The sequence below is a fragment of the Physeter macrocephalus genome, chromosome 11 (genome assembly GCF_002837175.3).
Source record: "Physeter macrocephalus isolate SW-GA chromosome 11, ASM283717v5, whole genome shotgun sequence".
NCBI classification, from domain to species: domain Eukaryota; kingdom Metazoa; phylum Chordata; class Mammalia; order Artiodactyla; family Physeteridae; genus Physeter; species Physeter macrocephalus.
The window spans coordinates 50,857,030-50,872,011 of record NC_041224.1 but is presented as its reverse complement, the minus strand read 5'-3'; the positions used below and the strand labels follow the sequence as shown (position 1 = coordinate 50,872,011).

General features: G+C 43.1%; 1 protein-coding gene and 1 long non-coding RNA gene across 7 annotated transcripts in view; one reads left to right on the top strand and one right to left on the bottom strand.

The window, feature by feature from the left end:
• The window catches only part of MYZAP (myocardial zonula adherens protein), a 97,163-nt gene that overhangs the window by 36,448 nt on the left and 45,733 nt on the right, over positions 1 to 14,982 (bottom strand). For 2 of the 3 annotated variants that reach the window (XM_007111262.3, XM_028494844.2), the window contains exon 10: positions 13,931 to 14,036. In XM_007111262.3, coding sequence (XP_007111324.1) covers positions 13,931 to 14,036 — 106 coding nt within the window. Of the gene's footprint in view, positions 1 to 11,230; positions 11,320 to 13,930; positions 14,037 to 14,982 lie in introns of those variants that run through there. The other variant, XM_007111263.4, reaches the window with a different exon arrangement.
• The window catches only part of LOC102975956 (uncharacterized), a 77,259-nt gene that overhangs the window by 59,444 nt on the left and 2,833 nt on the right, over positions 1 to 14,982 (top strand). For 2 of the 4 annotated variants that reach the window (XR_002892501.3, XR_002892500.1), the window contains exons 2-4: positions 2,040 to 2,119; positions 11,158 to 11,342; positions 11,728 to 11,886. This is a non-coding gene — a long non-coding RNA (uncharacterized lncRNA). Of the gene's footprint in view, positions 1 to 2,039; positions 2,120 to 3,545; positions 5,281 to 11,157; positions 11,343 to 11,727; positions 11,887 to 13,745; positions 13,920 to 14,982 lie in introns of those variants that run through there. The other 2 variants (XR_002892502.1, XR_002892503.3) reach the window with 2 other exon arrangements.

The window sequence follows — 14,982 nt, the reverse complement described above, 5'->3', positions numbered from 1 at the left end:
TTCCCATATCTCTTCCCTCTTGCGTCTCCCTCCCACCCTCCCCATCCCACCCCTGTAGGTGGTCACAAACCACCTTGCTGATCTCCCCGTGCTATGCGGCTGCTTCCCACTAGCTATCTATTTGACATTTGGTAGTGTATATATGTCCATGCCACTCTCTCACTTTGTCCCAGCTTACCCTTCCCCCTCTCCATATCCTCAAGTCCATGCTCTATGTAAGTTTGTAAATTTGACCTTCAAGAGGTTTATGTACACTTCAAGAATCTGCATTTAAATCTAGCTGTCACCAGGTGGTGGTAAATGACCCAAGTTACCAGGCTCAAGTCAAGGAGAAATTAGATGAGGTCTGGAAAATGAGTGCTTCTATTTTAGTTACCCAAGAATGTAATCTTGTTGTAACGGTTAAATTTAAATATCAAACAGTAAACCCCCTTATAGAACAAAGGGAAGAAACCCATCTTGGTAAAATCTAGAACCTTTTAACTGATGTTAACTCATTGAACTGATGTCTAATTTTGTCTTCATTAGCATGATTTTTTTTTTTGTAATTCAAACTGTGTATATGTCTTACAGCCTAACTGATAATGCAGGATGCTAGGTTTCTAAGACTACAGGCCAGATTGATATTTAAGGTGGGCGGTCGGGGGGGGTCATCTGGTTTCTTAAAACTGGAACCGACTTTTCTTCACATCAGCCACAATTGAGTTACCTGCATCGATGGTTCGAGCTAAGCGATCCCTCTTAACCCGACCCACACACTGGAGTCACCTGGACGGAGTCATCTACTTCTAGGCTCTACCCCAGAGATGCTGCATATATCACCCTCTTACTTAAAAACCCTCCCAAGCTTCTGGAGTGGGGGATAAATTAGGAGTTTGGGATTCACATACATACACTACTATACATAAAATAGATAACCAACAAGGACCTACTGTATAGCACAGGGAACTATACTCAATATCTTGTAATAACCTATAATGGAAAAGAATCGATTATATATAACCAAGTCACTTTGCTGTACACCTGAACCTAACACAACATTGTAAATCAACTAGACTTCAATAAATGAAAAAAGTACACACCAAAACAAAACAACCCTCCCAAGCTTCTAAAGTTCCAACTCCCTAGTGTGGACATGAGGCACTTCTGCTGTGGTCCCAATTTATCTCCCCAGTTTCATTTCATGCCTGCTCTGTCCCACAATGAACCCTACTTAGAAGCCACTCCATACTCTCAGCGTGCTGTGGACATACGATGGTCCTGCTGCCAGGCCTCTGCACAGGCTGGTGCCTTCACCAGGCATGCCCTCCCACCCTCCATCCCTTTTTCCACCAGGAAATCTGCTGTCAGGAAGTACTCAACAGTCGCCTCCCAGGCCAGCTCTTCCCAAGTCCTCCGGGCTGGCTTTGTGTCTCTCTCCTCTGTTCCATTTCAGCCCTTCGAGCAAACCCCTGGTAGAACCCATCATTGCCACTACCACTCTTTGTTTACATCTTTCCCTTGCACCAGACAGCAAACCCACATGGAACAGATGTTTAGTGCATCAATTATCTTATATGAAAAAGCAGTCCTCTTAGGAGGTGAAATCACCCCTATCAATCCACACATTTTTATAAACTTGTTTGGAAACAGATTCCTATAGTGAAAGGATCCCTCCCAGTTTCTTTCAAAAAGACCTTGTATGTCAACCAGACCAAAATGAAATTGTACAAAAATTTAGTAAGGTCCTGTTATGGATTCACAGCAACCCAGGAGGTTGCAAGGCTTTTCAGCTTCCTGGAATTTTTTTCCATTGGTGACAGACATGTAGGGTCATTTCATGTTAGATGTCAGAATGTGATACAGCCCTATAATTAGAAGGATGTGAATAGTACCCAATTGTGCAAGACTCATGAAACATAACTCAATACTGAGGTTGGGGATGTGGAGAGAAATGAATGAATATAAGAAATGCCGCAGCAAATAAGTATCAATACTAGATAGCACTTGATATGGTTTTTTTTTTAAGAATTGTGCTTTGGGGTGTTTTCTCTTACCAGCTGGCAAATGATGATATACATGTATCTGAAAATGCCTTATGTAAAATGGAGACGCAATGAAACAGGACGTGATATTAGAGGTATGTTAAAAATGATAATCATATTGAATTAAATTGTTTAAAATCTTGTAAGGAAAAGGGAATTCAATTTTTTAAATCCAAACTAAGTTTATGATATTATTGTTCATTTTCTTTGAAATCTGTTTTATTTTGTTTTCATTCTAATTTTAAGAATAACCAATTAAAGTCCACAGGTACTTTTATTCAAAATCAGGGTGTGTGTATACGTGCCTATCATGAAACTCGACACATTAATAAGGTTTCCAAACCTCTATCACCAACACCCCACTTTGTTACTCCTACTTATGGGCCCTCGTTTAAAAACACTTTCTACTTTAAACTGCATTGATAAAGAAATAATTCATTTTCCCATTGAAAATGTACCAAAGATAGCTAATTGCCAATCAGAGCTTCAAATCAAAATGAGATAACCAGGGTTCTGAATTCTAGGTCAGGGTAAAGCAATAGGATACCTGAATGTGAGCCCTTCTCAACTTTTCATGGGAAAAGTATGCTGTTCAATTATTTGAAAATTTGACAGGAAGATAGCTTGAAGATCCCCATTATTGTTATCAAAACCCCTAGAGATCCAGGGACTCGGCGAACAGACTGGGGCACGGTTGGCACAAGACAGGCAAGAACCTTCTAGAACTCACCTGGGGTTTTAGTCACCTCCCTTTGCTCCCTCTTGTCCTGACCCAGCCTTGTTTTCAATTCAGCCTCTTGTGATCTGGCAAATAGCTTTCTCCATTTCCCTCAACAAAACAGGACTCGTGTTTGATCCCCAAATACCTCACCCTGAAAAATGAGAATAATTGATATCTAATACTCTTCCTCTGAAAAGGTTTACTTTTGCTGCCGTTTCTCTTAATTCATTTTAGAAGTGTTGTAACACTAATTTCATAGTTATGTATTTTTAAAGTGCATTCCCTTTGATAAAAACCACCATGGTAAGAATTTTAAAAATAAGGTTACCCTCTTTTCCTAAAAAATAATAAAGCACAAGGATATATGACAAGATCAGGATATGCCCTGCACTAATGCAGCATGAAAGAACAGTTTAAAAAGGACAAGGAAAATGGTACATTATCTCATTTTGGGGGGAGTGAAGGGAATGAATTAAGGCCACAACAAAACGAAACTGAAAAATTGCTAAATGAAGCTCTGAGTGGGGAAAATGAAAAATCAATGAAGGAACGGAGGGGAAAAGGTACATTTTTCATCTTCATGATGCTTGATTGGGTTTGTAGAAATTCATTTTCAATTAATGTGTCTTGTGGCATTCAGCCAGGCCAGATATGAACAGGGCACACATTTTAATCAATTTTTTTCTATTAAGTTTGAAGTAATATATAATAATAGAACTATACTATTCAAAAGGATCAGATGAAACTGGCTTCTGAGGTAAAATAATCTAATGTGGTTTGATTTCTATTTTATATTAAAGATAACCCAACTTCTGTTTAAGAAGAAATAGCACCCTGGGTGCCTGAACATGACTGGGCTACGTAAACATCAGGGAAGGATGGATAAACTGGCGTTCCAATCTACATGCATTCACTGGGAAGGAAGAAAAAGGGGTCTGCCGAGTACCAGGGCTTTTGCTGGCTTAGCTCATTATTCTCAGAGACATCCCTAAGAGTCGTTATCCCCATAGACGAGGGAACTGGGGTTCCTAGAGTTTCATTGTCTGTTCATTCCTTAACAACCACCTGTGATCCCCTCTGCATCGGGCCCACTGCTAGATTCCGGGAGCACAGCAGTGAGCCAGGAAGACCTGGTCTCCACTTTCAGGGAATCAACATCCCAGTGAGGCAGTAAATGGAGAAAGAAACACACACATTAGCACAATAAGGAAGCAGGCAGAATGATGTTAGGTCTCCCCACCTACCCAGAGATAGGATGCACCTGCCATCTGCTGATGGGGTGAGGGAAAGGTTCAGACCACAGGGCTAAAGAGGTAACCAGCTCGTTCCAGCTTGCCTGGAACTTTCTAGGTTCTAGTCTCATGAGTCAGGAACCTTCTCATTCGCAGGCAAACCAGGACAGGTGGTCACCCTAGAGCTCGATTCTGGCAGGGCTGAGATCTAAACCCACTTCTGTTGGATGACAAGGCCTGGGCTCTTCCGTTCACACCAGTCTGATGTCCAGAGGTTGGCCTCTATCTTCCCCATGACGACAACCTATCGCGGCAATGCTGCCTAGAAATTAAGCAAGGCTGGGAAGAATACTGGCAGGTGATACCTTCTTTAACAAAGGATTTGCTGGAGCCCTAAGTCTTCAGGCTATTCTTTCCTCCTCTGTGACCTTATTGGAAGGTGGGATGGAGAAGTGGGAAAGAGGGTCCTCTAAGCTTCTCTATCCCTGCGCTTCCCTGGATGGGTACAGTATCAGGGACAGAAGACCATACACTGAACAGGAATATCCAGGGAGAGAACTGTTTCAGGCTAAACAACTAGAGGAGGTACAGGCATAACTCATCTTACTGCACTTCGCTTTATGGTGCTTTACACGTCGCATTTTTCACAAATTGAAGGTCTGTGGCAACATTGCATTGAGCAGGTCTGTCGGCACCACTTTTCCAACACCATTTGCTCGCTTTGTATCTCTGTGTCACACTCTGGTAATTCCTGCAATATTTTAAATCCTCCCCCAGCAAAAAGATTACAACTCACTGAAGGTTCACATGATGATTAGTGATCATTTTTCAGCAGTATTTTTAACTAGGTGTCACATTGTCTTTTTATACATAATGCTATTGCACACTTAATAGACGACAGTATAACTTTTATATGCACTGGGAAACCAAAAAGTTCACGTGATTCACTTTACTGCAATATTTGCTTTATTGCGGTGGTCTGGAATCCAACCCGCAGTATTTCTGAGGTAGTCATGTATATGGAAGCACCCAGCTCCACACCTGGCACAAAGCTGATGCTAAAAAAAAAATGGTAGTTTAAATAAATGTTCCTATTGACATATACACACTACTATATATAAAGCAGATAACTAATAAGGACCTACTGTATAGCACAGGGAACTCTACTCGATACTCTGTAATGACCTATATGGGAAAAGAATCTAAAAAAGAGTGGATATATGTATATGTATAACTGATTAATTTTGCTGTACACCTGAAACTAACACAACTTTGTAAATCAACTATACGCCAATAAAAAAAAATTTTTTTTGAATGCTTATACTAGTCTTGTCAATTTTAAGACAAAACAAAAAAATAAAGGAGGCTTTAATTATACACACACACACACACACACACACACACATACACACACAATGTTCCTGAAGTTCAGGTGCCATGGAACATGGACCCTCACCTGTACTGACCAGGACTCTCCTGGGAGCCCCCTAGCTGCCCTCCCTGCCCCTCTCCTCTCCTGTTCGCCAAGCACGGCCTGCCAGAGACATCCCTCTGAGGTTCAGATCTGATCAGGCAATGGGGAGCCATTGAGGAATTAGGAGCTTAGTAATAAAGGACATTTTCTTGGCTTGTTGCTGGTAATCCACAGCAATTAGGCCCAACCTACATTTCCAGTCTCTTCATCATTACTCCCTCCTACAATCCAGTCAAACTAGAATAATGCTCCCTGAACTCACCCTATACTTTCTGGCTTCCATGCTTTTGTTTTTTTATTTATTCTGTATCTTGTCTGGCATGTCCTCTTCCACCTACTCAATCCCTGCCTAGAAAAATCTAACCCATGCTGCAAGACCCAGTCAAATTTCACCTCCTCCCTAAAGACTCCACGCACACTAGAATTAGTGAACATTTACAGGCACTCAGCTACACCCTTAGTGTACATTCTTTCAGTCAATCAACAACCCCTGAAGCAGGTACTATTATCATCATTCCCATTTTTTTGATAAGGAAACTAAATGTTGGAGAAGATCAATAAGTTGCTCAAGATACAAAGCCCAGTCAGGAGCAGCTTCAGGATACAAAGTCAGATTGAATTTACTTGAAGCCTACAAACTTAACCACTATATTCTCCAGCTTGTGTGTTCACAGCACACAGCTAATTGTCCTGCTTAACCCTTATATTCTGCCTTGAGTTATAACGAGTTTTAATGTCAACCAGAAAGTCCTTTGAGGGCTTTGAGGACTCAGGTCCATTTTTACATTTGGTTCATAAAAGTTGCTTCTTAAATGTTTACTGATTGACCCATCAGAGAAAAGCTCTCCGTAAGTGGAACGTAGCTCTTCATCACCCCCACTCGCACTTGTGTGTGCGAGGACTGGCTTTTCTGCAGACTTCAGCACAGAGGCAGGGGAACAGAAATATATAAAGACAGTGGCACAAGGGAAACAACTCCAGCTTGATAAAGGCTGAATGAAAAAAATCAGTGGGGGAAGGATGGACTATCCAATAAATGGTTAGACAAACCAGCTTTCCATGAGGAGGAAAAAAAGGGTGACAGCTCTATTCATACTATATACACAAGAAATAAATTCCATATGGATTATTCTTTATTTGTTCAACAAATATTTATTGAGCACCTACTGTGTGCCCGTGACTATTCCAAGTGTTAGGGATATAGCCATGAACAAAACAGACAAAAGCCACTGCCCTCAGGGAGCTTACATTCTAGTGGAGGGAAACAGACAACACATAAACAAAACAGGTAAGTGTAGGATATATTACAAGATGATAAGTGCTATGGAGAAAAACAGAGGAAGAGAACGGTGGGTAAGAATGTGGGGGAGGGGTATAATTACAGACCTAAAGATGCAAAACAAAACTCTAAAACTTATGACAAACAAGCAAGACACACAACACAGCACAGAAAGATTGATAACTTTCTACCAAAATTTAAAACATGTATATTATACAAAACATCATAAACAAACAAATGAAAATGACTGACGAGGAGAAGATAACGGCATTCAAATATTTTTTGACAAACGACTAATATTGGCAGAATACAGAGTTCCTAAAAATCAGCAGGGAAAAAAAGAAAAACAACCAAACAGAAAAATGAACAAAAGATACGACCAACCAGTTCATAAGAATGGGAGCCTGACTGGTGAGACGTTTATGCTCAATCTCTCCAGTTGCAATGAGCAGTCGCCAGGCTGATGCAGGTTAAAACTAAGACAAAGAGACACTATTTCACAACTGGCTAAAATTATAGTCCAACAGCGCCAAGAGGTGATGAGGATGTGGAGAAATCTTCCCTCATACATGACGGGTGGAAGTCTACGTACACTTTGGAGAGCAATAGGGAAATACCTAGCAGAGGAGAAACTGTGCCAACCCCAGGCCCTGGCGATTCCTCCTCTGAGTACATTCCCTAGATAAGCACAGACACATGTGTGGCATTGTTTGCAAAAGAATAAGAAATTGGAAGCAAGCTAAATGTCTATCAGTAGGGTACATTACAATATATTCATCTAATGGAATATTAGACGGTCATCAAAATGAATAACTCTGATCTATATGTAACAACTCCAAAAACAAAATTGGGGAAAAGGGTAAGTTGCAAAATAAATACAATAAAATTTATTTATATATTATAAATAAAATTTTACATACTTTTTTAAACACAGAAACCAAGCTATATACCAACAATAAATACATATGTGTAGTAAAAGCATAGAAATATGGTCTGGATAGAGGCCAAATTGCCTCTGAAGGAGGTGTTAGGGCAGGATGGGGTGGAGGGTAAGAAGGAAAAAGATCCAAACTGGGAGGAGTAAAATGAGAACTTCTAATGTTTTATTTAGAAAAAATATGAAATATGCCAAAATGTTAACATCTGTCAATTCCAGAAGAGAATACATGGGTTTTATTTTTTATCATTCTCTATTAGTTTCTATATTTAAATTTTTTTCCAATTATAAAAAAATAAGAAGCAAAGAACAAGGCTGGCTTTAGAGTCAAAAATCTGGGTGTGGACCTAGCACCATCATCACTTGTGGAGAGACCACTAGCTACTTATTTTTTAAGACTCTAAAGTCTCAGTTTCCAGTACTAAAAAATGGTGCTAATAATACCTCCCACAGAGGGTTAACGTGGGATGGGAGGTGTAGAGGCACACCTACAACACACGATGCACACCTTGCAACATGAGAAACATCCACGAGCTGGGAGTTACTTGGATGAGGAGCACAGGCACACCAACTACTATGGGCAGAATGTGAGCACCCAGGTCTGAGAAACATTTCCGAGCCAATTAGAAACGATTTCAACAAACAGAAAGTGGGCTCAATGACATTTGCAAAGAAAAGACCTTCTCCCTTGAAAGGACAGTTTGAATCGTGAATACATTAATCAGTACATGTCACACAATGAACCTGCAATACTTGTATAATGCATACAAAAAAGAAGGTTTACACCCATGTGAGCTTTCTGGTTACCTTCTAAAAACTTCATGCTTTAGATAAAGCAGCTGAGATTTTAAAATTAAAAAGTGGCTAATACAGTGTTAAACACCAGAATTGGAAACTGTAACATTTTCGATTACTATAAATAAATTTGGCCTCAGCTTTTGAGTAGCATCTCCTTTGGGTGGGGGTGTGAGTGGCCCTGAGACAAAATCACAGCCTTACTAAGAGCCCAAGGCTTAGGATCCAGTTAGGGGTCGGGGATGGGGTGGCAGTGTGGGGTGAGTGTGGGGCAGGGTTTGAGCACCTAACTCGTGTTTAAAGCAGTAAGTCAAGTTCATACCATATCACAGTCGTGGCAGGAAGGGGTGAATTTAGGGACACGGCAAAGGCAAGGAGGAGCAGGTGGAGGGAGGTCCTCTCAGGCAGGGGACCCGGATCTAAGGAGATCCCCAATTAGCCCAGGACCCAGCATCAGGCCTAGTGGGAGGTGCAGGGGTCGTCTAGGGCACAGCATTTGGGCGGGGGAGGCACTCTCACGGTCCTGCAGACAGCCTCGGCACCTCACTCACTCTCTGCCCCAGAACCTAAGGCCTACCTGGCCTCAGGGTACTATCTGTGCCCCAAAAGAGAGAAGGAACTCCAAGGGTAGGGGGGAGAGCACACAATCCTGGAAGAGAGGCCCAAGTGGGTGCCCTGCTTCCTCTAGAAGTCATTACATCCCCTTGTCTGATATTACTTCAATTTTTGAAGCTGGGTAGTGAGTCTACTCCACTAGAACAAATGCCAGTAACTTTTCTACCACAGACTGAAAAACATGAGGGCAGTAAACGTATCCCTAGAAACAGTGTAGGGCCCTACACTAGAGTGACATCTAGATTAGCGATTCTCAGATCTGACTCAAAGCTCCCTAGGGGAAGTCTGGAAACCCAGCAAGAGTATCTGGGGGTCTGCTTTCAGACAGAACACGATGGAGGTAAACTGCATCAACGGTTCATACGCATGTGGGCAGTTAGTCATCTGCTTCCTTTCCCATCACTGCCTACTTGCTTCGGCTGGGTAGAAGCATCTAAATTAAAGACCAAAGACAACTATTGACACTGCAGACAGCCTCGGCACCTCACTCACTCTCTGCCCCAGAACCTAAGGCCTACCTGGCCTCAGGGTACTATCTGTGCCCCAAAAGAGAGAAGGAACTCCAAGGGTAGGGGGGAGAGCACACAATCCTGGAAGAGAGGCCCAAGTGGGTGCCCTGCTTCCTCTAGAAGTCATTACATCCCCTTGTCTGATATTACTTCAATTTTTGAAGCTGGGTAGTGAGTCTACTCCACTAGAACAAATGCCAGTAACTTTTCTACCACAGACTGAAAAACATGAGGGCAGTAAACGTATCCCTAGAAACAGTGTAGGGCCCTACACTAGAGTGACATCTAGATTAGCGATTCTCAGATCTGACTCAAAGCTCCCTAGGGGAAGTCTGGAAACCCAGCAAGAGTATCTGGGGGTCTGCTTTCAGACAGAACACGATGGAGGTAAACTGCATCAACGGTTCATACGCATGTGGGCAGTTAGTCATCTGCTTCCTTTCCCATCACTGCCTACTTGCTTCGGCTGGGTAGACCAAAGACAACTATTGACAAGAAAGCATTTATCTGCCCACTTTGCCACGGAGAAGAGGACGGAGCGGAAAACTACCCAACGTCTAAGTGACACCCACCCCCTTAATGAACTCACTTCATTATTATTAGGCTAATACCACCCACTGACTATTACTACCACTGCTGCTACTACAGTTCTCAGCAACACCGTTTAGTTTTGATGAGATACCAGGGCCTGTGGCTGTCTCACGAAGCCCTCTATGAAAATAAAGCATGCATGAAGTATATTTCACTTCAATGTATTTCAGCCAAATACATTTTTTTAAATTAATTAATTTATTTATTTTACTGCACGCAGGCTCAGTAGTTGTTGCACACGGGCTCAGTAGTTGTGGTGCGCAGGCTCTAGAGCGCAGGCTCAGTAGTTGTGGCGCACGGGCTTAGTTGCTCCGCAGCATGTGGGATCTTCCAAGATCAGGGATCAAACCTGTGTCCCCTGCATTGGCAGGCGAATTCTTAACCACTGCACCAGCAGGGAAGTCCCTATTTTTCTTTTCATCAGATATACTTCTCCTTTTCATGAAGTGAGTTGAACTGTCTATGCATGGTGATAGAAGCAAACCAAATGTTTCTTAAACAAGAAGAGTGCTAAGTTGATTAGTGCTGTTGATCTTCATTCAGAAAGGACATCCTCAGGGCCACCTCCTACATACAAATATAATCAAACTACAGAGACACCTGGCTTATTCTGTACTTTCTGGGGTGTGATCAGGTGGGAGCACGTCCTCCTGGGGCACTGGAGTTCTTCGAGCCTGCTTCCCATCTCCTTGGCAGGTGTCCTTGGCAGCTTTTCCATAAATAAGGCTTCATCTTCCAAGACCAGCCTCCACCTGGCACTTTCTAAATTATTTTTTAGTAATATTTTTCATCACAGTTCCCTCTTTGATGTCTAGGAACCCACGTTTCTAGAAATACTCTATGGATCTTTGAGTTCTCTTGACTCTGCAGTGTCAGGCTGTAGAAGTTGAAGTTATAGAATGTGGGTGTTTCCACAAATAAGAGCCCTACGTGGCCACATTTTCTTTTCAATGTCATGTCCTTCGTGTTTTGTTCATCAGCTCATCACACACACGTGCCACCTCTTCCCAGCAGAGAGAGTACAAGTGTTCTTCGAACCACGAACGATAAAAGGAACTGCTTCCAACCCAGAGCAAGCTACCATTTTGTCATCTTCCAAAGAGCCAGAGACTAAATCTGGAGAAGAGCTCGTGGGACATGATCTGGAAACAGTTCAATTGAGCAGGTTAGCGTTGTGGGCTCGGTGCCACAGCTCCTTTCCCCTTCCCCCATGTGGCTAATTATCAGTGATGGAGATCACTCCGAATCCTCTAAACACGGGGTATTTTGCAAAAATGTACTTTTGCATTGTACCTTTCAGCACACCACACAAGACTTTTAAAATAAATTGTGTGCTAACAAATGGCCGATCCATTTAAAAGGGAAGATTCTTGGGATGGAGAGAATTTAAATTTTTAAAACTGCTTTCCTCCAGGTAATTTTCCCCTGGGCAGAAAGCTGCTTTGGTTGGCGGGGCACTGGGCCTTGATGAGAGCAGGTAAAGAGTTGTCAACGTCCTGTTGACTGAAGATGTTTAAAGATGTGTCAGGTGTTCACTGCTCTGGCTGCAGGTTTCTCCCAGCCTTGTGCTCCTCCCTGATCTCCTGGTTCCTTTAATGGCAAGCTAAAGAACTCAGCCGGATTCCAAAGGACCTAGTTCCAACACGGCTTGTCAACAGAAGAATGAAGCCCAAGGGCAAGAATGACTGGAACTCAGCTAACACCAGATGGTAAGATCCATGAGGGCAGGACCACATCTGCCCGGCTCCCCACTGGGTACCCAGCCCCAGCACAGAGAAAATGCCGGTGGGTAACTGGTAAATGGACGGATGAGTGAGTTTCCTCATGAATGCTATTTTTTTTTTTTTTTAATTTGCCATACACGGGCCTCTCACTGCTGTGGCCTCCCCCGTTGCGGAGCACAGGCTCCGGACGCGCAGGCTCAGCGGCCATGGCTCACGGGCCCAGCCGCTCCGCGGCATGTGGGATCCTCCCGGACCGGGGCACGAAGCCGTGTACCCTGCATCGACAGGCGGATTCTCAACCACTGCGCCACCAGGGAAGCCCATACCTGGATGTTTTGAGCTAAAAAAAGCAGCCCATCGTTTTAATAAACTAACGTCATTCACAGACACTGTGATTCAGATGACAGCAACAATGGATGGGGACTAGATTCCTACCCCTGGTGAGTGTGAAGCCATCACAGGGACAAGCTTTCAGACTTCAGGTGAGGGAAGGAAAACTGTCCCTAACATTGGTGACACGTAAAGGTTGCCTCTATTTCCGGGTCAAATTTGTCTCAGTATCTGGGTGGCTGGAGTTCACAGATAGAAAGACACTTCTCAAGTCAGAGTTCAAGATGCCACACATGACTAATTCAGCTGTCCGGATTTTTCAAAATTTGGTCCAAATGACTTGAACCAATTTAATATGTCTTTGCTGCTTTCACTCATTATGCAAAGCAATGAAAAGGCTGAGATCCTAACAACAGGCACAGCCTAGTACACAATAGAGAATTCTTTATATAAGGAGCTTCTATCCCGACTTCTCTCCTCATAAAATGCACCCGTGATTAAAGGCTAAAGATACTTCCCAGGACGGCCAATACTAGAAATGTTTCCTTTATGTTGAACAGAAAGCTGAAATTTGCCACCCAGTGGCTCCAGCCTGGCTTTGCATTGCAACACAAACAAAGATATAGACCCTCTTCTCCATGACTGTTTTCTAAGATGTGAATTCACCTCTCACGTCTCCCCTTTGCCCATCTCTTGCCCAAGTCCTTCAACCATTCCCTGGATTACTATAGTTCTCAACTCCTTTCCAACCTGATCCTGAACATCTCAATGTGCTCATTTGTCCCTTTTCCATGTTTTTAATTTTAATAATACATTAACAGATAAATGTTCAGAGTTGTGCTTAATATAATTTTTTTTCCAGTTTTTCCACTGCCAACCAAATGTTTAATTAAATTGAAACCTTTTCTTTGCAAGTTAGAGAATTAGTCCCTAGGGAATACTTATCACCTTGTTAGTACTAACGGTTCTTACTTCCATCTGATTTTTTAATCGAGCAAGAAAAATACACTAATATGTGATTAGCTGTACACAGCATGGACTTTCTCCTATGGAGCATCACCATGAGAGAGACAAGTACAGTGACACAAGTTAAAAGAAACTTGTTTCCTCTTAGAGAAATATAAAAGTTCAACTTACCTGTTTTTTCATTTAGAAAAACAGGATAGTAAACTATGCCCAGCATACAGTAAGCCTAAAACTTGCTTTCATGTTACATAGACAGTTAAGTCGAAAAAGGATAGTAGAAAAGAGAAAAAACTAAGGAAAAGGGACAGAAAGGGAAAGGGAACGACAGAGACACACCAGACGTGGAGAAAGGACAAGGGCAGGAGCAGGCAGGTCCCGGGGTGCAGAGACCTGAGCTGAAGTGAGCTGTTCTTGTCACACCCTTTGGTCCCTGAGCTGCAGGCACCCATCAGGGGTACTGCTGTCCTGTGTAGGTGAGTGAGCTTACGAACTGCACCTTCCGGCCTTCTTAACTGTAACCCTTTCCTCTGGGGATGGCCCTCTTTTAGAGGGATCATCACCAGTCCACAGGGGACATATGAGGACCTTCTCCTCTGGGCCAAGATGGCAGTGGCCTGAGCTAGTTCACCGTGAGCCACCGAAGACGGAGCTGAGAGTCGTATCTGGCTCTAGGGCTGAAGTGTCCCCACCACAGGAAGCAATCCCGGGCCCAAGACCTTTCACAGGGGCTTACCTCCTCAACCATCTGCTTGACTTTCTTCTGCTGGCAATGCACCATGTCATCTAGGTGTCGGATCCGCTCCCGGAGGCTGGCTGATGCCTCCTCCAGCCGCTGATACCTAACACAAAGAGAAGAAAGAGCAAGTGAATCCTCAAGCAGAGCAGCAAGAGCAGCACCCAAAGGTCACCGCTTGAAGGGAATATTGCCCAGAACAAGATGCGCTCTTCCTACTTTGTGTGTATCCTAGTTTATTAACGACCAATCGACCACCCCACTGTAGAAGGAAGATAGGACCATTTTTCAAGTTCCCACTTGCAAGTTTTACCCTGTATAAGGACAGTTACTGTACTTTCCAGGGGCTGAGAGAGAATTTTTTTGCACCACTTACAGATATGAGAGGCTTTTTCTTTTTGGGTTAATACAGCATTGGAACATCCAGTAATTACCACCATTAGGAAAACAGAGAAGGAGAAGAATCTAGCAACACAACAAAATATCTGAAATCAAGTGGCAGAGTCCTGGAAAGTCAGGCATTACAATTGTTCCATACATCATTTATTTTGAGAAAATGGGAAAGATGCTGAAAGACCCTCTCTCCATCAAAACAGAGCAGACCACCTCATAAAACATTTCATACTTTAAAAAAAAAAAAAAGCACAAATTATCCTCAGACTTTACTTGGTTCAAATAAACCAAAGGAACCAGCGGATGGACTCTACAGTCCTTTGGGGCCTGGACTGGAGCACGGACGAAGGGTCTGGTGGTCTGCTTACCACTTCCCATCTCTGCCAGGTCCCTCCTCAGCACTATGTTAAAGACTAGGGAAGATCCCTATAACCCTGCAAACTCTGAAGTTGCATAAGACGAAGGAGAACAGGTATTTTTTCAGCACATACTATGTGGCAGGCAGTACACCCAGCAGGTCTCTCACAATAACACCCCAATGAGATGGGCGCTCTTCGCACCATTACAACTCTCCCCACTTGAAAAAAGAATTCCCATTTTGGGCTTCCCTGGTGGCGCAGTGGTTGAGAGTCCGCCTGCCGATGCAGGGGACGCGGGTT